The following is a 27,398-nucleotide window of genomic DNA, read 5'->3' on the forward strand; positions in this document are numbered from 1 at the left end:
TTATTTTGAGAGAGAGACAGACAGAGCCTGAGTAGGGGGAAGGGGCAGAGAGAAAGAGAGAGGGAGACGCAGAATCAGAGGCAGGCTCCAGGCTCCGAGCTGTCAGTCCAGACCTCGATGCGGGGCTCCAAGTCACAAACCATGAGTTCATAACCTGAACTAAAGTCAGATGCTGGACTAAGCCATCCAGGTGCCCCTAAAATCACTTAACTCTTAAGTATTAATAAACTATTATTTATGTAAATATTTAAATTTTTAGACAAAAGAAAATGGTTGCCGATTGAAGAGACAGGAATGGACATAAAATATGGAAATAAATAAGAGAAAGGCTTTGCACAGACAAGTAATTATATATCAAGACCCAAGGAATGTAATTAACTAAATCCTCTTTACCTAAGGTGAAAATAATAACTCTTATGTTTAAAACTTTAGAAAACAGGAGTGCCTGGGTAGCTCAGTCGGTTAAGCATCTGACTTCAGCTCAAGTCATGATCTCACAGTTCGTGGGTTCGAGCCCCGCGTCGGGCTCTGTGCTGACAGCTAGCTCAGAGACTGGAGCCTGTTTTGNCCCAGGATTCTACGAGGATTAAAGGGCACAGTGTATCTGAGGTGTCGCAATACACTGCCTCGCGTGAAATAAGTACTCAACTCAACTGTAGTTTCACTTATCATCATGTAGGCACAGGAAGGGAGGGAGGGAGGGAGGATGGTTTAGCTCAAAGCTGTATCTCTAGTACCGACTGCCGCATCTGGCATATAACAGGTATTTAATAAACATTCGTTGAATAAATAAAGGGGGGGAGAGTTAACAAAGGGTCTAAGACTTTAGTGCTTCTATTATTGTGATCTCGCAGTATTTTCAACCTGGAGGAAACAGAGAAATCAAATTTGAGGGAAAGGAAATGCCGCTTTATATGTCGTGCTAAAAATCCTGTGTGTAAGCTAGAACCATCGCATCTACGTTGGAATGTTCAATTCTGCATTTTGTTGTGAAGAGACAGTGTGGCTTCCTGCTCCCCTCAGAGCGCTGAGTGTCCTGTCACCCCCACCATCAGCAACCCGACTGAGGGGCCGTTCCATTACCCAGCCAACCCTCTCAGGATCACTTCAACTCCTCTTTGGCATGCTTCGAAGATTTTTAACACATGTTCCAAATTTAAAATTCCCTGAAATGATTATAGCTTACATGACAGAAATATTAAAAATGTCAGCCACGTTACTGTTCCTCCATACATTTATCGCTCTAAGAGGAAGTGAGCGGTTGATGTAACTTCAAATGAGTACAAAGTCTTACCATTTTGGACTCATAAGTATAAAGGGCTTTTAAAAGGGGAGGTTGTGGTGTTAATAAGCTCTGCAGAGTGTGGTCATCTTCCACCAGGCTGTCCACGAGCACCTTCAAGTAGCCGCTGTTAGAAAGGTAGAGCAGCCACTGCTGCTGCTTATCTACGGAGACGATGCGGTCAAGTAGAGCGAGTGCCAGCATCTGAAGGAAGAACAAATCGAAGTCCAAAACGTGGAGAGGCAACCAAAACCAAGGACGGAAGCTCCCTTTATCTGAAAATACTTAGAGCTGTTCTTCAAAGGAAATGGTAGCTTGCAACAACATTTTCTTATTTTGTTGGGTTTTTTTTATTTTTGAGAAACTGAAAGCTATGTATACAGAATCTTAATTTATTTAAAAAAAAAAAAAAAAGAGGAAAGAGACTTATTAAAAATAGCTTTTTTCCCTGATCGTAAAGTTTCACATGCACATTACAGGAAACCTAGAAAACAAAAAAAGTATATAGAATATATGTGGTCTGATAAACACTGTGACTCCATTTTGGTCTTTCTCCTCTCAGTGCTTTTTCTATGCATAACAACACTTAAACTGTTTTTTTTTTTTAAACACAATTAAGAACTTCTACACAGTTTATATTTATCCTATTTCCTAAAGTCCTATTTCCCGCAATCTTCAAATACAATTGACCCTTGAACAACATGGGGGTTAGGAACGCAACTGAAAATCCATGTATAACCTTTTGACTCCCCACAACCTTATAATTACTAACAGCCTACTACTGACCGGAAGCAGTCATGTCGGCACATAAACAGTTAACACATATTTTTTATGTTGTATGTATTATATACTGTATTCTTCCAATTAAGAAAGTGAGAGAAAAGAAAATGTTATTAAGAAAATAGTAAGAAGAGAAAATAAGTTTATAGTCTGTACTGTAAGTGTCAAAACAAATCTGCATAGTAAGTGGACCCACACAGTTCAAACCCGTGTTGTTTAAGGACCAGCTGTATATGATTCAAAGGCTGTCACATTTTCCACTAGCAGGAGAGTCTCTTCTCAGTGTATTATCACCAGTATGGCACAGTGTTTTAAAGAAATATAAATGCAAATTCCCCTCCACAAAGCAGAGAAAGACATATGCAGCATAAAAGCTGTGTACCTGGTATTCTCTTAACCAAAAATTTTTAGTAAGCAGCATTTCTACCAATGTAAGGCCCACCTCACAAGCAGCAGAAAGATTATTCTGAGGGAAAATTCTGAACAAACCAAGATTCTGAACAGAAATAAAGAAAACATATGAATAAATAAAATAGAAATTCTAAATTATAACAAATAAGAAAATTCACTAGGGGTGCCTGAGTGTCTCGGTTGGTTAAGCATCTGATTTCAGCTCAGGTCATGATCTCATGGTTTGTATGCTGAATTCCCATGTCGGGCTCTGTGCTGACAACTCAGGGCCGGAAGCCTGCTTCAGATTCTCCCTCCCTCTCTGCCCGTCTCCCCAGTCACATACTCTCTCTCTTTCTCAAAAAGTAAACATTAAAACAAAATTCACTAAAATATATTGCAGACAATAATTCTCGATATGCATTTGCAAAGTTAATTCAGTTTATACCTTAATATGTCAAAATATTTATTCAATTATTATACTACACAGGGGTTACCTTACCCTTCCAATCTCATGACCATCGCAAGCATCTCGACAGACCACTTCCATGAGGGCAGCACCGTAGCTCTCAATGATGGCTATGTTTTCTCGCTGTAATTTACTAAATACATCTTCAGGGGCTGTCAGCCTTTCCCACATGGTTTTCTTGGCTAAAATGGTTACAAGAGAAAATACTGAAAACCCTCCAATAAAAAACAGTGTGATGAGTGAGCAATTACACCTTGTATTTAATAAGAAAAAAAAATNAAACAACAAGAAAAAAAAAATCCCTCCATTACTGCATGTAGTAACCCAGGGCCCACCAATCTAGGCAGCTAACTTCAAGAGCACAATGCACACATTGCACACTAAGGTAACAACGGTATTACTAAAAGGATAAACTACCTATTCTTAAAGAAATCAAAATGAATTACTTTTTTTAATGTTTCTTTTTGTGAGAGTGAATGCACACAGACGTGTGCACATGAGCAGGAGAGGGGCAGAGAGAGGGAGAGAGAGAGAATCCCAAGCAAGCTGTATGCTTAGCACAGAGCCTGATGTGGGGCTCAATCCCATGAACTGAGAGATCATGATCTGAGCCAATATCAAGAGTCAGACTAACCAACTGAGCCACCCAGGTGCCCCAAATCAAAACGAATTATAGGACTATAAGAGCACCAATATAATGCATTTATTCTGCTAATGAACCTATTGCTGTCCTTTATTGAGATCTATGAGAATTTTGACTAAAAAATCAGGTACAAAGTTGACATAAATCTGCTTCTAAAAAAAAAATCAGATAATTTCTATATTTTTAATTGAAGTACTTACTGAAAAATATTTATTAAAAAACCATACCCTTTATGAAAGTAATTTAAATACACAAAGATAATTAAAGATTATCTCAGCTATGTCCAACACTCCCTCCACATGCACATCACAGTGCCCTCGTACTTCCTGCATGGGACTTATTTNGAACCTATTGCTGTCCTTTATTGAGATCTATGAGAATTTTGACTAAAAAATTAGGTACAAAGTTGACATAAATCTGCTTCTAAAAAAAAAATCAGGTAATTTCTATATTTTTAATTGAAGTACTTACTGAAAAATATTTATTAAAAAACCATACCCTTTATGAAAGTAATTTAAATACACAAAGATAATTAAAGATTATCTCAGCTATGTCCAACACTCCCTCCACATGCACATCACAGTGCCCTCGTACTTCCTGCATGGGACTTATTTACCAGACATCGGGTTGTGTTAACACTGCGATTCTGTCTTGTCCACCACTATGCTCCTGGTGTTTAGCACAGTAGCACAAACACTAATTACTGACAGGTTAAAGAAAGTTCACGAACTTGATCCAGGGATGCACCAGATGCCCTCAAGGCGGGTTTTCAAAAAGCCAGCCTGAGGAGCTAGAGCATCTTTTCTATTTTATACACAGGATTGCCACAACATTGTCTGAATAAAGGTTTTGAGTAGAAGTCTGAAAGCCACTACTTTATAGTTTGTTTTAGCCCCAGATTCCAGATTTCAGTCATGGCCGCAATGAAGGCAGAGGGTTGCTGGGCTCTTCCACACAACCCCAGAGATACTCCTCCAAGAGCCCCTACGGCTTTACAGCAAAAACTGAAAGCCATGGTTTGCAGAAGGCCAGGCTAAGTGGTAAAGAAATAACTTGATTTTCATTTTCAAACTGTGATTGGTCTCCAAGTTCCACATTTTATTAACAGTACTTAGAAAATTCTAAGTCTAAGTCTGCAACTTAATTAGAACTTTCTTTTACACCAAACTGCTCCTTCTTGCAACATACCTTATAAATCACTGCCACACAAATTTTGCTGAATACCAACTTCATATCGCTTTTCTCCGTAACTTAAAATGGTTATCAACTGCCTTAATCCAACTAGCTTTAACACTGTAATTTCATTTGCAAGGTCATTAATAATATAAACTTGATTTTGTTTTCCATCATCCTTCTTCCTTGCTTACAGCAAGGACATCCTTCTTAGTCTTTACTCCCTCCTAGTTCGGGCCTCGCTTGAAAAGCCCTCCATTTACTTCTACATAAATACATCTTTACCTGCAAAGTCCAGTGAAAGTCTTGATTTTCTTTTTTCTCTTACCTCTTATAATTTATATTTGGGGTTCAAAAACTAAAGGCTGAGAGCAAAATCTGATCCATTTTTATAAGGCTGTGATGTGACATAGCCATGGTCACTCAACTGCAGCCTCTGGCTGCTTTCACACTATAAAGGCAGAGTTGAGTAGCTGCAACAGAGAGCATATGGCTTGCAAAGTCTACAATATTTACTATCAGCCTTTACAGAAAACCTTTGCTGGCATCTAGTCTGTATCACGTAACTTAACACTTCCTGTTTTATAAATACATATATTGTCTTTTATACTAGAATATAATCCTTATGAAAACAAGACTCAATAAATATTTCCTGCTTTTGGAATAAGTGAAAATAATCAACCACCAAATGAGATAGATTTTTATTTATATTGTGAAAAACTGGCAATAATCTTAGTGTCCAAAAATGGACAAGCTAAATAAATGATGGTATATCTGTAAATGACAAAATGTACAGAGCTATTAAAAATATTATTTAACAAAGAAAAAAAGTTCATAAAACATTGAGTGAAAAGACAAGGGAGATTTTAAATCTATATGGCTGGCTATAACCAAAATGTTGTAATGGTTATCTTACCAGGGTAGAATGTGGGACTTCTTCTTACCTTTATTAGCATGTTCTAAATTTCTTCATTCAGTATTTATTTTGAAATAAAAAGTAAAAGTTAAAACTATTTTTTAAATACCCAATTATTAATTTTTAGTCAGATTCTCAGGTTCTAGGACTTGACTCAGGTTGTAAAAAAATAAAAGTGATGAGAAACATACATGTAAACTCACATCAAGTATAAAGCCTGCATTTTACTATACACACACATAGCATTAGCTGGTATCTGTAAGTGACGTGGTAGAATCAGACTCAAATGAACAGAGTCAAGAGCAGGCAAGATGCTCCATAAAATCCTTTTAGTCCCATTACCTTATGATTACAGGTGTATGTATACTATAATGACAGATCATACTAATGCCTAGACCATAAAAATGTTTAATGTCACAATAAGATTATTAAAAAAAATTTTTTTAAGTTTATTTATGGGGGTGCCTGGGTGGCTCAGTCGGTTAAGCGACCAACTCCTGACTTCAGCTTAGGTCATGATCTCACGGTTCGTGGATTCAAGCCCTGTGTTGGGCTTTGCACCGAGAGCACAGTCTGCTTGAGATTTTCTCTTTCTCTCTCTCTCTCAAAATAAATAAACTTTGGGGGGGGGGGGGCAGAAAGAGGAAGAGGCAGAATCCCAAGCAGGCTCCATGCTATCAGTACAGAGCTCAACTCGGGGCTCAAACTCATGAGCTGTAAGATCATGACCTGAGCTGAGACCAAGAGCTGGATGCTTAACTGAATGGGCCACCCAGGTGCTCTGATTCTCAAAAATGTAATAATGTAGGGGCGCCTGGGTGGCTTAGTCGGTTGGGTGTCCAACTTTCGCTTAGGTCATGANAACTGTGTGTCTACCTCTCCCTCTCTGCCCCTCCCCATGCATGCTCTGTCGGTCTCTGTGTCTCAAAATTAATAAAAATAAACATTAAAAAAGAATACAAAGGGAGTCAGTCATGATGTCAACTCTTGTCAACTTATCCCTAGGGATTACATATGCAAAAACAATGTCAGATTTTAACTACACTGTTATTAACTGGAAAGACATATAACAATCTTTCAAAGAATTTTACTCAAAGAATATAGGTTTTTGTTCCTCCCCATATCTGCACTGCCGGCTCAAGGTGACAGAATCTAACTACAATGATTTTTACAAAGCTAATATACACTTAAGAGCCAACTGAATTTTCTTTCCCCAAAACTGTGTACTCATATCCTTTGACCACCTTTTCTACTGGGCACGATTTGTAGGTGCCCTTTACATATTAGAAATTAGCCCTTTATACTATGAGCTACAAATACATTGCTGGTAGGCATTATCTACCAAATTAAAAAGAAATAATTACGAATTACAAAGAGATAACGATAACAAAAAGGAGAAAGACATGAGGTGCTATGCTCAGGAAAAGGAACATTCTATTAAAAATTGAGAAAACTAGGGTGCCTGGGTGGCTCAGTTGGCTAAGCTTCCCGCTTCAGCTCAGGTCAGAATCTCACGGTTCATGTTTGAGTTTGAGTCCTGCATCAGCTTCCACCCTGACGGTGTGGAGTCTCCTTGGGATTCTCTCTCTCTCTTCTCCCTGCCTCTCTCTCTCCTTCTAAATAATAAATTAATAAAATTAAGAAAAAAATCGAGNTATTATCTACCAAATTAAAAAGAAATAATTACGAATTACAAAGAGAACGATAACAAAAAGGAGAAAGACATGAGGTGCTATGCTCAGGAAAAGGAANGAAAAGCTTCTATCGGTTTAAAAAGCAGAACTATTCTTTTGAATGATCTTAAAAATTTTTTGTGCACAATTTAAGTGGGTAGACCATTTTTACAAATATATCATTTGGTTATTATGATCTCCTAAGAAAGATATGTAAAAATATATAGCCAGTAAAGAATAATATGAGATAATCTGGGTCTTACAGAGTAGTTTTAAAAAATCTGTGTACAAAATAGCAAATACACATAAAAGTTCTCAGAAGGGTATAAGGAGTTCGTTATCAAAAGGTGCTTACAACAAGTTCTTAAAGAGAATAACTCTGGTGTAGAGTATTATACATTCGTGTACTGAATGGCTGAAAACATTTTTCATACCTGGAGACCAAAAGTCCAGATTATTATTCTTAGTTAAAAATGCTAGTTATATTTTAGAAAGTGGAATTTATCAATATTTTAAATAGGCATTACCTTTGACCAAGGAATTCCATTTTTTGGAGTTTATTCAAGAAAAACTTCACATTAGCACAAAAAATATATGTACACTATTGATGAGGGTTTAAACTGGTAGAAGGCCATTTGGCAGAATCTTTTTTCTTTTTTCTTAGAGCACACACGTAAGTGGGGGAGGGGCAAAGGGAGAGGGAGCAAGAGAATCTTCAGCGGGTTCCACGTTGACCGTGAGGCTAGATCTCACAACTGTGAGATCATGACATGAGCTGAAATCAAGAGTCGGATGTTCAACTGACGAGCCACCCAGGCGCCTGTGGTAGAATCTATTAAAATAGAAATGTGCATAGTCTTTCCTATGGAAATTTAACCATGAAGCATTCTTGAAAAATACAAAGACATACAACGGAATATTTGATGCAGCATACTTGTGACAGAAAAAAATTAGAAACAATGGAAGTGCCTATGAATAATGCAAATGGTTAAATAAACATTACTTCCCTAATAAGGAAAAACAGAGCCATTTGGAAAGAGTCAACTAGATATGCAACGTGATGGGCTGCAAAGGGGAGAAAGGCATGCACACACTATGACAGCATATTGTCTGTGGGACCAGAGAAGGAGAGGGAATTAAAAATACATACGAGCTAAAGTGGTATTTGAGGGTTTTACAGTACTAATGTACTATCTTCTTAATTTTAAAAATTAAACATTCTTCCTGGACTCGACAGCAAGCGCTTTCATGATTCCATAAAGACTCATTTATTACAGCTTTGCTTAGCCAAAAGATGGAAAAGGGATTTTTTTTTTTTTAATTCAAAGTAACCAAGCTCTAAAACAGAAAAGATTAGAAATCTATGTAGTTCTACCTGCTTCTAATGTGTCTGGTTCATCTGGCCTCTGGGCGATCTGTAAGTAATACAACAAAGAGCCGTACAGGTGTGTCCTCACTCGCTGGAATCCGCCACCTAGGAAGACACACAGTAAATACCCTTCTTCTATTTTAAGTTAAAACAAATGCAAAAGGTGTAACTTGTAAGAAATTTAAATGAAAAAACCTGTCTTCAAAATGAAGTCTAACAGTTTCTTCAATATGATGTGAAGTGAAGAATCTCCGATAGAAGCAAAACCCACAACCGGGTGGTCTGCGGGAGAAGGCGACGCGAACGAGCCGTCGAGCATAAAAGCGTACTGGGTCTCTCCAGGTCCCAAGACCAGCGGTTGCTTCTGCTCTGTGCGAACCGCTTGGCTCAGGTGAGCGGTCAGGGTGAACACGGCACCTGCCACCACGGGCATTAACTCCTGCGCTGCTTCATCATCCAGGATCTTGAAGCAGGAGAAATCAGAGTGAGGACCCCGCTTTCAGCTACAGTCGTTAACAGGTTTTACATACACTGAGCTGGTCAGCTACACTAAGAATATACGGATAGAATGGCACTGTTCAAAGAAACTAAAAGCTAATATATAGATACATTTAAATATGATACTGGTAACATGTGTTCTTAACCAGAAGGGATTCCTATCGAAATTCCTTAGAGGTTTTTAATGTAAAGTCACATAAATGGCCACACCGCCAGAGCGTCCCATTCAGTATGCCTGGGGTGGGAATCTATCCCTGTGTATTTTCATAAAGCTCCCTAGATAATTGTCATACACACTCTGGTTGAGAGTTACTACTGTACAGAAGCCTTTCTCACTGACAGTACCCAACTCTATTTACTCCTAATATAAAAGAGAAGAAAAGGCTGGTGGGAAACTGTGTTTTTAAGTAGTATACAAATACGTGTTCAGCAATATATGAAGGAACTAGGAAGTAAGAGTTTAGGAAGCAATTTAGGAAGTACGGTACCTTATCATGTACATCTTGTAAAATATCACGGATAATCAGTTGTCGATCCTCTGCCTGAATGAGATCCTGGGGACAAGCTGTCAGTATGATCTCCACCAGCTGCCTCCATGACTCCAGCACGTGCCGTTTTGCATGGAGACACTGCAGCAATTTGTTTCTTCCTACCACATATTGAAGTATAGTGCTGACCTCCTAGAGCCACAGAAAGGGAGTCACAAGGTTAACACATGGGCAAATAATGTCTTTTACCAAAAGAGTTCCATTTTAAGTTTTTTTTTTTTTTTAAATAATCTCTACACTCACTGTGGGGCTTGAACTCATGACCCTGAAATCCAGAGTCGCACGGTCCATTGACTGAGCCAGTTAGGCACCCCAACAGAATCCTATTTTTAAGCAACTTATTCTGTCAGTTAATCTGAATACATTTATAGTATATTTTGGAAACCTTCCACATGCATTCCAGTCAGCAGAGGTGGTATGGGGTTTTTAACCCCATCTTCTTTGTATTGTCTACTTAGACTTACTCTAGAGCACTGGAACTGCCTAAAACTCAAGTTCAAGGGCATGTTTCCCTGACATATCTTTTATTTCTTTGCTTCTCGCTTTGGCCTAGCCTGCTGTGTTTCCACGTACATGGTTCTTCCCACCTGACCTCGTACCCATTACTCCCCACCTATGATGAAAAACCACTCTCTCCTCCCTCAGTGACAGAGAGCAAGAGGAGTCTAATACATAATATGGACAGGCTGCAAACCCTTAACTAGCCTGGTCGAAAAAAATGTTATTTATTTTGGCATCCAGACATTAACTTCAGCTGAGTTTATAAGTTTTAAAGTCAAAAATGAAAGATTTCATTAATATTTAAGTTCAAGCAGCTTACGAATTAATGAAGTACAAGTCAATTTATGGTTCTGTCTTCTAACTGGCAGTTAAACAGTTAAAAGGTTCACACTAACATGTACTCAGGAAGGCTTACCTCCATCAGGAGAGGTCTCTGTCCTATGGCTGCCATACCCTGAAGGGCATTTACTTCCGCTACAAGGACCCTATGAAGAAGCTACAGAATTGAGAAAAGAGTGAAAAATGAGACCATTTCAGAATAATAACCTCTAGCAATTACTATAGACTGCCCTAGAGGAAATAGTCTTGGATACCTTTATATATAATCTAGAAGTGGCTCTGTCTCGTTTCTAGTCAAAAACATTAGTTATCCCTCACATTACTGAGTTGGACCAAGGAGCCTCAGGGGCAGGTCTGTTTGGGCAAATGCCCTTGGATATCTTCTTCCTATTAGTGAGGCCATTACCATTTACCTGGTAGAGAGTTAAAACCATTCCATAGCTAACAGCATGACTACTATCAGGAAGGTGATGGGGAACCTTTTAAAGAGGTAAAGTTAGTGTGGCCTATTCTGTTTCATTTCCCAACTGGTAGGAAAGTTGAAAACCATAGCCCAATAAACCAATATCCTTAACAGAAAACAACTGTATGGTTCTATGTTTTCTGAGGACTCAGTCTAAACCAGTGAATACTGCACACACTTTAAAAACAATCCTCACCTTGACATTGCAGACTGTCTGTCCCCGTAAATTCTTGTGTTCACAGTTAGCAATAACTTGTTCGATCTGGGCCCGATCAAAGAAATCCAACTGCAAAGGCTCAGGGATCTCCTGACTGAAGTCAATCGAGTCAAGAATACTTAGAATCTTTCGACGTACTAGAAAAAATAGAATTCAATTTATTTGGGACAGGGAGGAGAAGAGCAAACCCTTGTACTCAGCTCACTCTCAAAGATAGTGCTATGTTCAATAAAGGGCATTGAGGGGGCATGTGGGTGGCTCAGTCGGTTAAGCATCCAACTCTTCATTTTGGCTCAGGTCATGATCTCACGGTAGGGAGATCGAGCTCCATGCCAGGCTCCGTGCTGAGCATGGAGCCTGCTTGGGATTCTCTCCTTCTGTATCTGCCCTCCCAGCTTGTGGTTGTACTTTCTCTCTCAAAGCAAATAAATCCACAGCGGGAGTGGGGGTGGTGAGAAAGGATGTTAAGTCCATAAATGGAAGACTGTGTTAAAATCTGAATTTGATTTTATTTCTAATACATCCATTTGCAAAAACATTTATTCCCATTCATTCATCCTAGTTACAAAAAAATTATTTTGGAATGACAAATAATCCTTTCTATAGCTTTCCTATACCAGTTCAGAGTTTGCAGATACAGGTGGCATAATTATCTCTTGAAATTTTAAGCAATTTAATATATACCTATAAATTTATTATAGACTCAAAGGGTTTTACCTTTTGTAGCAGTGTCAAAGTGAAGGAACCCAGAGACAGACCTATTTTCATCTTCGATTCCTCCCTCACCATCTGTTAGAGCATCAATAATAACAGATCAGGAAAAAGAACAACACACTCATAAAATTTCTTTCGAAATAATCAACATAAGGTATTTTTTTTCTAGGTCACTGTTGCTGGGTCAGAGAGCCCTCTGCAAATGGATAACTGAAATGCAAAGATGATGAGAACTTAACCAACATTTGTCTAATTCTCTGTCCCCAGGAGATCCACTTCACAATCGTAAAGAGGATAATCAGAACTCCCAAAGAGGCAGGACCCAATCATGCCAAGCGATGATTAGAAAAGCTTATGTTTAATTTGCATGTATAACACACATTAAAATACCTCGGGTCATGCTGGCTCTATGTGACAAACTCCACTGAATATGTGGATATAGCAGAATGTGAATGCTTCAAACAATAATAAAAAAGCAATCATGGGCTGAATTTAAAAATTTTGTATTTTAAGGAAAAAAAATCCAAAGACAGAAGGAACTGGGTTAGCCTACGATCACACGCTAAGCACGAGGCTGTGGCGCGTGCCTCCACAGGGACCGGTCAGCAGCGCCAGAGAACAAATGACAACATGCACACGCTCACCGGAGTACGGTCTCACAGGCATGTCATCCAGTAAGAGATGTAGGAGTCTCTGGGTATGGGACCGTTGGCGATTCAGAGAAGTTACCCGTAGCTCGATGGAGGCGGTCTTCACTAGCCACGACATCTGGTTCAGCACAGACATCTCATACTCTGGAAGTGAAATACGTGAGTTTAGTTTCCTAGAGTAATAAAAACTCCGTGACTCATCAGATATTTGCTCACATAACATAGTCCATAATTTATGAAACTTGGCATCACAGTAATTTATCATTCTAAGAAAATTAAAAAAGCGAAAACAGATGCTAAGAGAGAAAAAATAAGCATGTATGTCTATAAAAGATGAGCCAAAGTAAATGAAAGACAAAAGAAAATCCATTTTCTATTATGAGATAATTTCACACTTATCTATAGCACTCTAAGTCTGTCCTGCTTTGACATTAATATAAACTGCATACTTTAAAAAAAAAAAACACTAATTCTTAAATACATAGCTTATAAAAAACAAAAAAACAAAAAAAACCCTAACATACAGTTTGGTTTCTTATGAAATAAAAGTAAATACCTAATGCATAATTTTATACCTCTTAAGATAATCAAGAGGACACATGATGTAACATATAATTGGGGTTGGTCTTCACAGCACAGCAGACACAGCCCTGTCCGACTTCAGCTCAGGTCATGGTCTCGCAGTTTGTAAGTTCGAGCCCCACATCGCGTTCTGTGCTGACAGCTCAGAGCCTGTTTCAGATTCTCTGTCTTCCTCTCTCTCTGCCCCTCCCCCGCTCATGCTCTGTTTCTCTCTCTCTCAATAATAAATAAAAATGTTAAAAAAAAAAAAAGAAGAAGAAGAAGAAGAACTGAGCACGCCCTAGCAGCCATGAGGAAGGCAGCTGTTAGAGGACTGAGCCCCTCCCCCTTCTGTGTACACTAAAACCTTTCCAGAAAGAAAACAAAACTAAAACCTAAAATTAGGATTGGAAATCACTATACAAGTTTCTAAATCCCTATTTTTAATATGCCTAATTTAAAGTCCTAAATTCTAACAGTATAAACATAAAATATACCAAATACTACTACNGTAACAAGCAAAACTAATTTTTTTAAATTAGATTGATTTTTAAAAGACAGATACAGTAAGAGACAAAGCATTCCCTTTTCTTTCTAATTAGGTATAAAGGAGGGTTGCTTAAAAAGCTGATAATATAAACAAATCTTAGGACTAAAAGAAAGACATGCTTATTGTGAAAAAGAAGTGAAAAATGTTTTGCCATTAGATAATTCCCAAGAGTCTCTGATATCATCACCCTAAAAAGTGGATTAGAAGTAAAAAATTACTAGTAATAAAAATTTATTATGAAATCTATGAGCTTTCACTTCCCAGAACATAAATAAAATACAAAAAAACATAAATAAACTGTAAAAGAACTCCATGGACTGTAACTTAGATATAAACTGAATTCAGAAAATTGTTACAAATTAATCAAAAAGGAAATTATATACAGTAGAACCCTATAAAACAGAGGTAGCCTGGGACTGTGTTGGCCAGGTCAATAAAGTCAGTTATCATTTCCACTGTACTCAGCTCTCTAGTTCTCATTTCAAGCCCTCAAGTGGTTTCAATATATACACAAGAAACAAAAGTAAAACAAGACATTTTAATGAAACACCTTCACTCAATAAATCCAAACTTCCAGAATCCTTTTATTTAAATATTTTCTTATCCCTTCAACACAATTTAAATGTTTTATTTGGTAGTACAGGATCAAATTCCATCCCTGACAAGGTATCTTTAAATAACTTTACGCCAACAGCTAGAACATGAGTCTTCTCAACAACAAATTACAAAAGCAACACAAAGTAAAGAAGAAGCAGGGTAACAAAATGAAACAGAATTCCACAAATACTGTCACTGCTACCCTGAATGTTATATAAATAAAATCACATGGAGTTTACAAATTAGTTATAACAGTATGGGAAAATAATGTCCTACCTTTGTTAGAAAAAGGTAAATGTTGCAACTGGGAAAATAAGAAATCCTGGCTGGTTCTCAAGTACCTCATCGTAGGACCGGAGGTATCAGAGCACGCACACAGCTGATAGATCACCTAAGGAGTTAAAATGAAGTAAAAAGATACACGAATCATTTCTTTTGTGTTATAAATTTTAAGACAGAAGGTGAAATTAGATTTGCTAAATGGAAACTAAGACCCATCAATAACTTAAGAAAAATGGATGAACACATGCAAAACACAGATGCCCAGTCACAAGCAGTCATTAGCACCCCAACTCAAGAATATACACTGGAATGTACTGAGTGCTGATAACTTTATTATACAACTAATGTTTAAGTTAACCTAATATATTTATTAATACGTATAGTTAATTAACAGACTTTAGTATTTTAACTACTTGGAAATAACCGCTAGAATTTTTTTTTAATGTTTTAATTCACTTTTTGAGCGGCAGAGAGAAGCAGAGCATGAGTTGGGGAGGGGCAGAGAGAGAGGAAGACACAGAATCTGAAACCCGCTCCAGGCTCTGAGCTGTCAGCACAGAGCCCGACATGCAGCACAGAGCCCAATGCAGGGCTCAAACCCACAAGCCATGAGATCATGACCTGGGCCAAAGTCAGCCCCTTAACTGACTGAGCCACCCAGGTGCCCTGGAAGTAACTTCTAAAATCCATACTTAATGTAGTTGAACTTGGGAAGTAACTTACCAGGATTGAAGTAATCAAAAAAATTACAAAAAATCCACAAATTCAACTAAATAACAAATATAAACTCTCTTTATAAATTAAATAAAAAATTTAACAGAAAATAACAGAATTGGGGATAAAGGCTTTTACACCAAATATAAGAAGTTAATACCTATAACATATATAAAACCCTCCATTAAGTTTATGACTCTCAAATACCTAAACAGATAAAATGGCAAAAAACATTTGACAGGAAGAAAAAATCTATAGCCCACCATCAAAAAAATCCGTCCTTTTCAGTGATAAAAAAAATTAACAGGCACCAGCATGGCTCAGTCAGTTAAGTGTCTGACTTCGGCTCAGGTGATCATCTCACAGTTATTGGGTTGAGCTCCTCTTTGGGCTCTCTGCTGTCAGTACAGAACCTGCTTTGAATCCTCTGTTCCTCTGTCCCTTTCTCTGCTCATCCTCTGCTTGCGCTCTACCCCCACCCCCGCCCGCTTTCTCTCTCAAAAATAAACACACATTAAAAAAATAATAACAAGGCCTCACTGGCTCAGTCAGTAGAGGTGTAACTCTCAATCTCAGAGTCACAGGAGTTTAAGCCCCCACACTGGGTATGGATTCTACTTAAAATTAAAAAATAAAAAACTCAGGCAATAAGGCAGGCCTCTTTCTGTAAAGAGCAAAGTTTTTAACTATAAAAAGCAAATCTTGGGTGTGCCTGGGAGGCTCAGCTGGTTAAGCATCAACTTCAGCTCAGGTCATGAACTCAAGGTTCGTGAGTTCGAGCCCATCAGGCTTTCTGAAGTCAGTGTGGAGCCTGCTTCAGATCCTCTGTCCTCCTCTTTCTCTGCCCCTCCCCAACTCATGCTCGCTCTCTCAAAAATAAATAAAACATTAAAAAAAAGAAAAAAGCAAATCCCACTATTTGGCAAATGAAAGTTTTCACTTTTCATTTGTGAATGATTTTTTATAAGTACTTATTAGATGCTTTCCCTGTAACAAGCATTTTAAATTCATCTGTTATTGGCACTACTTAATACCTACTCTAATTGTCAAGATTACTTGCAAATTAAAATCTGAGGTCATAAAACTATTCACATCCTTTGATCCAACACTCTATCAACAATATCTGTAGATCTGTATTTACAAATTCACCTACATGCTAAAACTTACATGTAACTCCAAAATCAATACACGCATACTCCTGCAGTCACTCATAGGAAGGCACAGAGCAGCAAAACGCTGGAGCTGCCCCATTAGCACACTCCCAGCTGAGGCTGAAGGCCATGCTCTGTCCTGGCTTCAGCGGTCACATCACAACAGGTGTCCTGACCGCATTTTGTTTGGGATCTGTTTTTAATACTTTGTGCATGTTTTTAGTGATTTTTTCTGTTCTAGAATGGTCCCAAATGGTAAGGGTTCCTAAGCGCAAGAAGGCAATGCTGTGCCATATAGAGAAAACATGGGTGTTAGGTAAACTTCATTCAGGCACCGGCTACAGTGCTCCTGGCCATGACTGCAATGCTAGTGAATCAACAATATGTATTAAATAAAGTGTCTTTAAACAAAAACAAATAAAACAAGGTTAATTCTTAGTTGATGAAAATGCTGGGACAGCGGTTTATAGGGTTCTAACACTAAGTTTTCCCTAGGAGCAATGGTTTGATATTTGCCAATTCAGTGTTCACTGTCAATTTATAAAACCAGTAATGACAATCACCTGCAAAGTCATGTCTGAAATTATGTATTTTTTTAAATGTTTACTTATGTGTTTTGAGAGAGAGAGAAAAGAGGGGAAAGGGGCAGAGCGAGAATCCCAAGCAGGCTCTGCCCTGTCAGCATACAACCTGGCATGGGGCTCAAACTCAGGAACCATGAGATCATGACCTGAGCCAAAACCAAGAGTTGGACGCTTAACGACTGAGCCGAGGTGCCCCTGGAATTACATTCTTAAAATAAACATAAAACAACAGGAGCAACTAAAGGTGTTTGCTAGAGTAAAAAACTTGGAAACAATGTATTGAAAGTTCATACAGAGAGGGGGAAGGGACACAAAACTGTCCGCTGAGTGTAACTATACAAACAGGTACACACAAAGAAGAAAGATGAGAAGGTAAAGACTTTGACGGTTCTACTGCAGATGTAGGTTTGTCTTTCACCTAGCTTTGACATTATTTTTGATACTCTATAAACAAATAAAAATTTGGTAAGTAATAATGAACGTCTTCAAACAAAACAAAATCAGTCAATCATATCAGATGGTCAGTTAAGAAGATAGAAGAACAGGTGCTCTGTTGGGACAAAGATGTGGGACAGTTTATATCTTAGAGGGAGGACACAGGAAAGGAGTTCCCAAAGCACTATAAGCATGTGCCCAGCAAGCTCCCCAGTTCCCTAGGCTAGGCAAGAAAAATCTCCGTCCTCAGAGAGGAGAGAACACCAGCCCAGGCAAAATCTCAGCGTCTGCCCCCAGAAAGCCGTGTGCTGCCGGGAGACAAAGGTAACCTTACAAAAGTAAGGTCCAAACTAGTTCCTTTTGCTATAATCGGAGTTATCTAAGCTAACAAGCTCTTCGAAGTTTGAATTTTTTTCTGAAGCAGAGTGAAGTGTAAACCTATAGATGAAGGAAGCATTTTTCATGAAAAATGGAGCAGTGCCTTATTAAAATGCAGATTCTGACTCAGCAGTGGGGAGCAGGGCCTGAGACTCTGCTCTAACAAGCTCCTGGGAGGTGGGGCTGCTGAGGCTGGACCACACTTGGAGTAGCAAAGTGATGAGCATATGTAAGAACCTGGCAGATGGCTGGTCCAGACGTGCTTCCTTAGGCCAGTACAAGGTACTAAACATTAGAGAATCTGGCAAACCAGGGTCCACCCACTAACATGGTAGAAACTAGCAGAGCTGAGTAGCAAGCAAAGCACGTGCTTCCCAGGCTGTCAGATCCCCCTCCCGCTCCCCACCTTTCTGTCTTAACTCTGGCTTCGTTCACTCACTTCACCTGCCTAACTCCTTCAGCCTAGATGATGAATCTTATCGACTGCTTCTACCTAAATATGTCGAATTCTGTAATGCTGCTAAAATGTACATCAAGTTTATTCCCCCATTAAGGAAGAATTCATTTTGATTCTAGTACAGCGAAGGGCTGTTTGGACACTCAGAAGATATAAGAAAATAGTAGAGAATTACAAGAAGAGAAATAGGAGAAAAAAGAAAAATCTCCAGCTCACTAGAAGTCAATAATGCCTTTCTTATTATGGCAATGTAAACCCAGGGCACTACTGAGATGGAGAAATTAGTTGCATCCTAGAAAGCTTAGTTCTTAAAACACAAAATGAATAAAACAAAAAATAATCACAAGTGAACAAAAGCAAAACAAAAGTTCTCACTCTAGTTTAAACTTGACACTAAGTGGACTTTCCACCACCCTACACCTAGCTCAGAGCTGCAGGAGGCACAGGGTCTTAAAAAGCACTTTCTGGGGGCGCCTGGGTGGCCGAGGTGGTTAAGTGGCCTACTTCAGCTCAGGTCATGATCTCACGGCCTGTGAATTTGAGCCCCACGTCAGGCTCTGTGCTGACAGCTCAGAGATTGAAGCCTACTTTGGATTCTGTATCTCCCTCTCTCTCTGCCCCTCCCCTGCTTGCACTCTGTCTNGTACTGTGGTGTCTGCCTGGGATTCTCTCTCTCCCTCGCTCTTTGCCCCACCTACTCACTCTCTCTTAAAATAAATAAGCTAAAGAAAAAACAAAAAACAAAAAACAAAAACCTCTTTGAGCCACATCCTACACTCTCAGTTAAGTCTCACCACAACCCACGGCACAAACAAAACCTCAAGAGAAGTTCTGTGGCGTGCCCAAGGTGACTCAGCTACTTAAGGGGCAGAGATGAGACTCAGAGGTCTTCTGACCCAAATCCATTGCTGTCTTCAAAAAGAAACAACTTGAAATGGCACCACTGGAAACTTTCCACACGAACAGGTCAAAATCCACCTCAATTTCCCCTCATTTTCCAAGCGAGCAACATACAGGATCTGTAGATCTATAGGATCTGGGAGACTGTGCTGTATGGATTTTATCTATATGTGAGAGACAAGGCAAAGTACCAGATGAACTCATTTCGACTCAAGTCTTAGTGCTCTACTTTTGTGTCTGTGATGTATGCAAGCGTTGGGTTAAATGTCCTCTACCAAGTGCTAAGAAGCACCGCCTTCTGCATACCTGGTAACACAGCTCAGCGAGCTGAGGGGACTCTCTCACGGCCACTGGGCCTGTTCTGCTGTCAGTTCCTTTCTCCAAGATGTTTAAAATGGCATGAAGGCATGTCCGAGGGCAACCTAAGACTCCTACATGAAACCACAAAGAAATTCAACTTTTAAAGTTTCTACATTAAAAACAACAAAGTATTTTAGAAAAGTTCAATTCCATAAACATATATTCTACTGTAAATACCCTTTCAAAGACTGACACCAAAAATTAATAAATGCTAATTTTCCAAGGCTTAATTTGTTCAGACTTGATCTAAGTTCTTAAGACTGACCAACCACATGACCTCTCATTTTCAGAGACTTATCCCAGGAGTCCCGAACTCAATGAATGACCACTTAGGTAAGCAAGTATGACGAGAAAGAAATGTCTGTGTGTCTTCCGGCCATACCTGGGTCCTGTAGGGTTGTGGTACTGACAGGCTTCTTCAATTCGAAGCCCAACAGGTAGAGAGCAAGATTGGGTGGATTGCGCTCCAGAGACGTTATGAGAAGATTCAAGATGTGGATTCTTGTTTCCTGACGGATTCCAGCTAATTTCTTTTCAAGTTCGGATCCTTCGTGTGGAAAACCACAAAACAAAATTACAAAACAAAACAAAGAGTCAACATAAGCCAAATTTAAATATATAAAGCTTGCATTCCAAACCTCCATGTTTTCTTCAAGTTTACCTCATCAGCCATCACAGTGAGTTCAGATTTGTTGAAGAGCTTTCCACAAAGCCTTACAGGTTTGTACTAGCAAATTCTCAAACTTCTCTATCATCGTCAATAGACAGTTAACAGTTTTGTTTATATTAAGTATTAATATAAAGTAAAAAGCGAACACATTTATATAAGACATACCCTCTTCTAGGGGCGCCTACATGGCTCAGTTGGTTAAGTGTCAGACTTCAGCTAAGGGCATGATCTCACAGTTTGTGAGTTCGAGCCCCGTGTTGGGTTCTGTGCTATACTCTGTGTCTTCCTCTCTCTCTGCCCCTCACCCACTCACACTCTGTGTCTCTCGCTCTCAAAAACATACAAACATTAAAAAAATTTTTTTAAAAAGAAAGAAAGATATACCCTCTTCTAGACGTACAAATTCTTCTGTATCTTCACTATCCAAACACTCCACAAATCCAGCCATCAGCTTCTGACTTACACTCTGGAGTCATATAAAGATTTGTTAAAAGACAAATTTATAAAGTTCTTTAATAATATGAGAGACATTATGATAAATATGATATATATTTATAAACATTTGTCTCTAAAGAAAAAAGGCAAATCTCTAAAGTATTTAGGTTTCAGTTACACTTTTAATAGGATACTCAGTTCCTCAAACAGTATTAAGTTAGCTCTCTATAGAAGTAAGTGAAGAAATAAAAATTTTTAAAGCTGTTTTATTTATTTTGATGGAGAGCAAGCATAAGTGATGGGGAAAGAGGGGGAGGGAGGGAGGGAGGAGGGGAAGGAAAGAGAGAGAGAAAAAATCCCAAGCACTGACAGTGTAGAGCCTAACGCAGGGCTCGATGTCACAAGTGTAAGATCATGACCTGAGCTGAAATCAAGAGTCAGATGCTTAACCAACTGGGACACTCAGGTGCCTCAAGAAACAACATTTTTTAAACTATTGGTTTCAAAACTTGTTTCCCTAATTCTCTTTCCCAAAGAATCAAACCAGTTTAAAAAAAAAAAATACATTAAATTGCCATCTCATGACCTCTTCATTTTTATACTCTTATACCAATGGTATGAGATCTTAATTAAAGTAAAAAATAAGATTCTCATCTTCCCTCTTTACAAATGTTTTTGCCTGCCACCAGTTTTATGTTTCTGGGCTGAGAGATTAGATAGTACTCAATATCCTCAGGAAATATAGCAGGAGGTTAAAACTGGTCATAATAATTCATACTCCAATGTAAGAGTGAGCTGAGAACCTCACCTTCTACATCCCCCATCATGTAGTTTTCAAGAACCTCATCCAAAAGCCAGATTAGATGTCAATTTTTACTATAAACAGTGGTTCTCAACCTGGGTGGTACTGCCACTCCAGATGCCACTGGAGAAATATGTGGGGCCAGGAGCCATCCAGAAATATGGGTGGCTCGGTGGGTTAAGTGCCCAACCCTTGGTTTCAGCTCAGGTCACAATCTCACGGTTTGAGTTCAAGCCCCATATCAGGCTCTGTGATGACAGAGTGGAGCCCGCTTGGGATTCTCTCTCTCTCTCAATAAATAAACTAAAAAAGCCAGAAGGAAATATGCAGGAACATTCTGAGTTGTCACAACTAGAGCTTACTACTGGCACGCAGCGGCAGGGGACTAGAGATGCTGAGTCTTGCAATATGAGGAAGACGGACACACAAAGTGAAGATGTGTCCCATCCAAAATGCCAAGAAGAGTCCCTGTTTTAAAACACTGCAAAGGAGGACGCAACAAAATTCAACTAGCTAAAAGCAGTGATTTCTAACATGAAGATACCATGGGACAAATGCCTATCAAGAGGGAAAAAAGTAGCAGATTCCCCATTAGTAGCTATTCAGCTAGCTATTCAGAATAGAGACTATAAATGGATTAACAGGAGAGCATCTGAGAACTGTCTATAGTGCAATAGCAAAAGAAGTGACACAAAGGTAAGTCACCGGAAAGCCATAGAAGTAGACACCAGTGAGACACACTCAGAATTGCAGAGGCTCCCTCAGACCGTACACAACTGACAGAGAAACAGATGCAAAATACAAGCAGACGCTGCACTTACAAACCCCATCACCCCAGTGTGCTCGGAGCAGCAAGAGTCCCGTTGCGCCTTCGCGCGCACACACTACAGTGCAGAGAGCGCAGCCACGCACTACGGCACGTGTGCTGTCACTGCAGACGGTATGCTCGACATACACAGATCCCAGCCCAGCTCAGAACAGGTCTCACCATCGAATATAAATACACTTACCCTCACAGAAGTTTTTCATAAACAAGAACAAGATTCCTCCACAGACACTGAGACTTCCATTATGCACTCAGAATGAACCAAAAGAAATAACAACATGGGGCGCCTGGGTGGCTCAGTCGCTTAGGCATCCTTCGGCTCGGGTCATATTTCACAGTTTGTGAGTTAAAGCCCCACATCAGGCTCTCTGCTGTCAGCATGGATCCGGCTTCAGAGCCAGATCCTCTGTCCCCCTCTCTCTCTGTTCCTCCCTCTCTCTTTTTCTCTCTCAAAAATAAACATTAAGAAATAACAAGAAAATCAGTTACCTGGTCATGTGTGAAATCGCCAACCAATTTTATTTGAATATTAGAGTTGCAAGAGATACAGCAGAGGATCTTGGCACTTTCAAAGGCCAATTCTGGATTAGTATTGCCATGATACAGATATCTTTAAAACAAGAAGACATTTGGGGAACACAATGTGAGGCAACTTTTGGCTTTTAAACACTCTTCTCAACAAAGAACACTTAGGATCAGGGTCATAGAGCACTCTTAGGTAAATCAGACAAAGATTTCCATTCTAACTAGATACAGCCTGTTATGGGTAGAACTGCATTCCTCCAAAATTTGATCACTGATATTTGAACCCAAAGTGAACATATTTGGAAACAGGGTCTTTGCAGATACAGTCAGTGAAGTTAAGGTGAAGTCATTAGGGACAGCCTTGGTCCAATGACTGATGTCCTTATTAAAAGGGGGACTTTTGGAATAGACACACATACACACACGAGGAGAATGCAGTGTGAAGCTGAAGGCAGTAATCAGGGTGACGCCTCTCTAAGTCACAGAGCAAACAGTGCCAAGCAAGCCACTGGAAGCTAGGACATACACAGTGAGAAGTTTGTTCCCGAGCCCTGTCCTCCAAACACCCAGTCTCCCTACAAGAGACAAATAGTATTAAAATAATGTCATTTTCTACTGAGAAATGTTTAGGAACAGAATCCATTAAGGAAGAAGAAAAAGAAATTGTAAAGGTCAGTGTAATTAAAATCAGAGGGGCTAAAGAAGGTAAGAACAAAATGAGCTCCCCCCTCCCCCCACCGCTCCCCAGTCATGAATGAGAGATCAGATTTGGAAATCAAAGGCAAAACGCCCACATGATTTATTTCAACATTCTTCTACCTACAAATGTAACTTACCTGGCAATATTCACCACATTATCGGCCTTCTTCGTTCTGGGATTGATTCCCTGTAATAGCTGTTCTAAAGGAGAGACTATTAGAGCCAGCTGACTCTCTCTTAGAAGATCCATAAAGAGATTTTCCTTTTGCAGAGTAAGATTGAGAAGGGCAAGGCAGTGCTGCACTGCTTTCTCCAAATGCTTCTTCCCTACAAAATATATAAACTGAAATTAGAAAGTTCTACATGAATCTTAGAAATGCATAGTTCTTAGGAAAACCAGTTAAAGGACAAACTCTGGACTCAAAAGGCCCTCAGGAGGTCACTTACAGCAGCAACGTCATAAAACTGTTCACTCATGCAATTCACAGTAATTTGGTAACTCAAGATTCCTTGTATGCAATGGCTTTTCCCTTATCTCTTCCTTGATTAGGTAAAGCAATGGTTCTCAGATGGGGGTGATTTAGGCCCCAGAGGACACCTGGCAAGGTCTGGAGATGCTTGGTTGTCACAACTGGGAAAGCACTACAGGCACTAGGGGGTAGAGCCCACAAAGCACAGGACAGCCTCCACAACACAGATTTTTATGGTCCACAATGTCAACGGTGCCAAGACTGAGAAAGTGACTTAGAGTAGTACGTGCTCGGTGCAGAAAATAAGCAAATAAAGAAATAGAGAATTTGAACAAGGATCTCCTATAATCCCACCATTCAAATTTAAAAGACACGGGCTCTAGAGCCAAACTGCCCAAGTTCAAATCACAGCCCTAAAACTTGCTGCAGATAAAGATGTGAAACCACTCTCTTGCACACTTTCCTTATTTACAAACTGGAAATAATAATAATAACATCCACCACAGAAGGCTTCTGTACAGCTTAAATGTGTCCAATGCGCTTTTAAAAGCAACAAGTATATACTAAGCACTCAATAAACCATGATAATTAGCAGTAATAATGATATTAAGTGAAATTTATTGAAACATTATGTATCAGGCACTATAGCAAGTGCCTTTACAAACACCATATGGACAAACAACAAAAGGTACATTAGATTTAAATGTAAGCACATTAAGGACATCAGAGTGAAAGAAAGATCATTATCATTACCTATAAAAGACCATGCAATGAAAACAGTTCTAGTGACCATCTCTGTACCTTACTCTTTCACTTTTAACATACTTTGCTTGTATGACTCACTGAAACCACCACTGTGGATACTGAGAATCTTACAGTGAAAAAGAATTATAAAAATCATTGGTTTCAAACCTCCATATACCAGAAATGAAAATATCAAAACTGTTTTCAAGACATTAAGACACTGAGGCACGCACCAGGGAAAGGGGCATAGGTGTCGAGTTGCTTAACGCCTTCCTCCAGCAAACTCAGCGCAAGCTCCAACATTGGGGACTCATTCAGAAGATGGTACATGAGACTAAATCCTGGTGGCTTGTAGGCTATGATTTCTTCTCCTAAATGAAACATAACACAGTCCAAGAGGTGGCCAGTCAGTATTTTTGTCACACCTTTGATTTATATGAAATATATGAGACTTGTAATTTAAATGGCGTCTAAATGGGCAAGTTTCAATTTAGAGACAATGACACAAACCGTATACAGTGGTGATTCCCAAAGGGCTGATTTGCTCACAGCAGTTAGTTACCTATGTTAACTCATTAAAGGATCAGTAAGGAGGTGTTCTTTCATTCGGCGAAATTTTATTTTCTCTTGCACAGAACAATTAAAATAACAACATAACAAAAAATTATATTCCAACTTAATTCATTAACTTAGAAATAATTTGTAACATATATATAATTTATAAGTTACAAATAACTTTATTAATAGTTGACAGCTTATTTGAAAGCAACAAATTTACCTTGTAATTCCACAAACTGGTCTACAAAATCTTCAAGCTGAGGCTCATAATCTCTGAGCAATTTATAAAACACCTCCAAAACAACCTCGGCAACTTCCCACTATAGAAAGAGACAAATATTACGGTTAACAATAAAATAGTCCAAGGTAATGGCCTTATTAGGCTTTTCATTCCTCCCACTTTTCTCCAGAACACGACTGAAGTCCCTTCTCCAAAATGTCAAATATCTCATATTTTCTCTAAAATTCTCAGGCTGTAAAGGGTCCGAGAAATCATCTAATCACCCAATGTCACAGAGAAAGCTAGTGAAGCTCAGAGCATGAATAATTGCCCCCAAACCATAAAGCTTGGTAGGAAATGTGCTGGAAATTAAGCCCTGGACTTCTATCCCAGACCAGTATTCTATCCTCTGGCTCTAGCCAAACAAGTTAAGAAGACTCAATCGCTGGTAGGCTTGTCCCATTAATACTTTTTTGTTAAAAATGGGTTTTAAGGAGTGCCAGGAGTGGCTCACTTAGGCTTTGGCTCAGGTCATGAGTTCGTGGTCCGTGACTCTGAGCTCCGCATCCGGCTCTGTGCTGACAGCTCAGAGCCTGAAGCCTGCTTGGGATTCTATGTCTCCCTCTCTCTCTCTGCCTCCCCTGCTTGTGCTCTGTCTCTCTCTCTCTCTCAACATAAAAAAAAATGTTTTCTAAAAGCTATGTAAAAAGGAAAAATATTTATGCCAAAGGAAAATATATACAATAGTATAGATGGTAAAATAAAAACTTTGCTCTAAAAAATTCCATTGCACAGAATTTATTAAGGTGGGGTCTGGTGACTGCAGATAGGATGGATTTTTAAATTATTATTTTGAAACAATTTCCACTACACATAATTTTATCAAGGCTGAGTCTGGGAAGTGGGATTATATGGCGATTTTTTTTTAATTATTATTTTTAAATTATCCACCTATCTATATCTTCCAAAACCTTCAAGATCATTTATTTAAATAAAAAAGGCTTATCACCACGTAATGATGGATTTTAGGATTTATAAATATATACACTAGCTCTATATTATTTACCTCTAAAGCACTATTTTTTGTGAGAAGCTAGTGTTCTACAATACAGTGACAGGAGTTAAACCTGAAGAAGACTTTCAAGTAAAAAACCCCTGAAGCTGAGGAAATATGTCTGAGGGTAAATAAGCTGGGGTGAGCGGAAATCAGTGGTAGCTAGGGGAAACAGCAGCCCCGGAAGTGTCCAGATGCACGAATGAGAAACAGTAACCCCTGGCAAGAACATGGTTGGACTCGAGATCAAAACATTTAGGTCATAATGACCTTTTTAAGAAAATGCAATTAAGATACTTGAGACAACTGTGAAAATGTATCAGAGCATTTTGTTGCAGAGGTCGCAATTATTAGCATCCATTATTCGGCATCCAAAATGACTTGTATTAACAAGGCATGGTTGCCATCACTATTTTCATCCAATAAGGAAGTAGATGATAAAGAGGTAATTTTAGGACTGAAATGTACACCTCTCCCAGTGTTCATTTTAACTACGTGAGAAGCAAAAGTCATAAAACAATGGACAAAAAATGAGTTTCAGTTATCTGGGACTAAACATTAGAAAAAACTGTGTCCAATGAAAGGGTAATGAATACATAAACCATGCTATACATACAAGTAATGATTATGCAGTCAATGAAGAGATGGTTTTCAAAGAAATCTTTGATGGCATGAAAAAGTGCTCATGACACTGTATTTAGTGGCCAAAAAGAGATACAAATTATCTCAATTTCAGTGTGTGTGTGTGTGTGTGAGTGAGTGTGAGAAAAAGAGTAAGTCATCCTTCCTTTGGCAACAGGA

General features: G+C 39.0%; 1 protein-coding gene across 2 annotated transcripts in view; it reads right to left on the reverse strand.

Moving 5' to 3' along the window:
• The window catches only part of NUP205 (nucleoporin 205), an 84,974-nt gene that overhangs the window by 21,303 nt on the left and 36,273 nt on the right, over positions 1-27,398 (reverse strand). For both annotated transcript variants that reach the window (XM_077770672.1, XM_077770671.1), the window contains 17 exons: positions 25,544-25,643; positions 24,999-25,136; positions 23,689-23,878; positions 22,817-22,937; positions 20,649-20,730; positions 19,977-20,141; positions 19,541-19,665; positions 14,610-14,724; positions 12,620-12,769; positions 11,979-12,050; positions 11,241-11,398; positions 10,658-10,738; positions 9,682-9,873; positions 8,891-9,158; positions 8,702-8,800; positions 2,955-3,103; positions 1,295-1,486 (listed from right to left, as the gene is read on the reverse strand). In XM_077770672.1, the coding sequence (XP_077626798.1) occupies positions 1,295-1,486; positions 2,955-3,103; positions 8,702-8,800; positions 8,891-9,158; positions 9,682-9,873; positions 10,658-10,738; positions 11,241-11,398; positions 11,979-12,050; positions 12,620-12,769; positions 14,610-14,724; positions 19,541-19,665; positions 19,977-20,141; positions 20,649-20,730; positions 22,817-22,937; positions 23,689-23,878; positions 24,999-25,136; positions 25,544-25,643 (2,397 nt within the window). The remainder of the gene's footprint in view (positions 1-1,294; positions 1,487-2,954; positions 3,104-8,701; positions 8,801-8,890; positions 9,159-9,681; positions 9,874-10,657; positions 10,739-11,240; positions 11,399-11,978; positions 12,051-12,619; positions 12,770-14,609; positions 14,725-19,540; positions 19,666-19,976; positions 20,142-20,648; positions 20,731-22,816; positions 22,938-23,688; positions 23,879-24,998; positions 25,137-25,543; positions 25,644-27,398) is intronic.

The sequence above is a fragment of the Crocuta crocuta genome, unplaced genomic scaffold (genome assembly GCF_008692635.1).
Source record: "Crocuta crocuta isolate KB4526 unplaced genomic scaffold, BGI_CrCroc_1.0 scaffold266, whole genome shotgun sequence".
In the NCBI taxonomy this organism is placed as follows: Eukaryota; Metazoa; Chordata; class Mammalia; order Carnivora; family Hyaenidae; genus Crocuta; species Crocuta crocuta.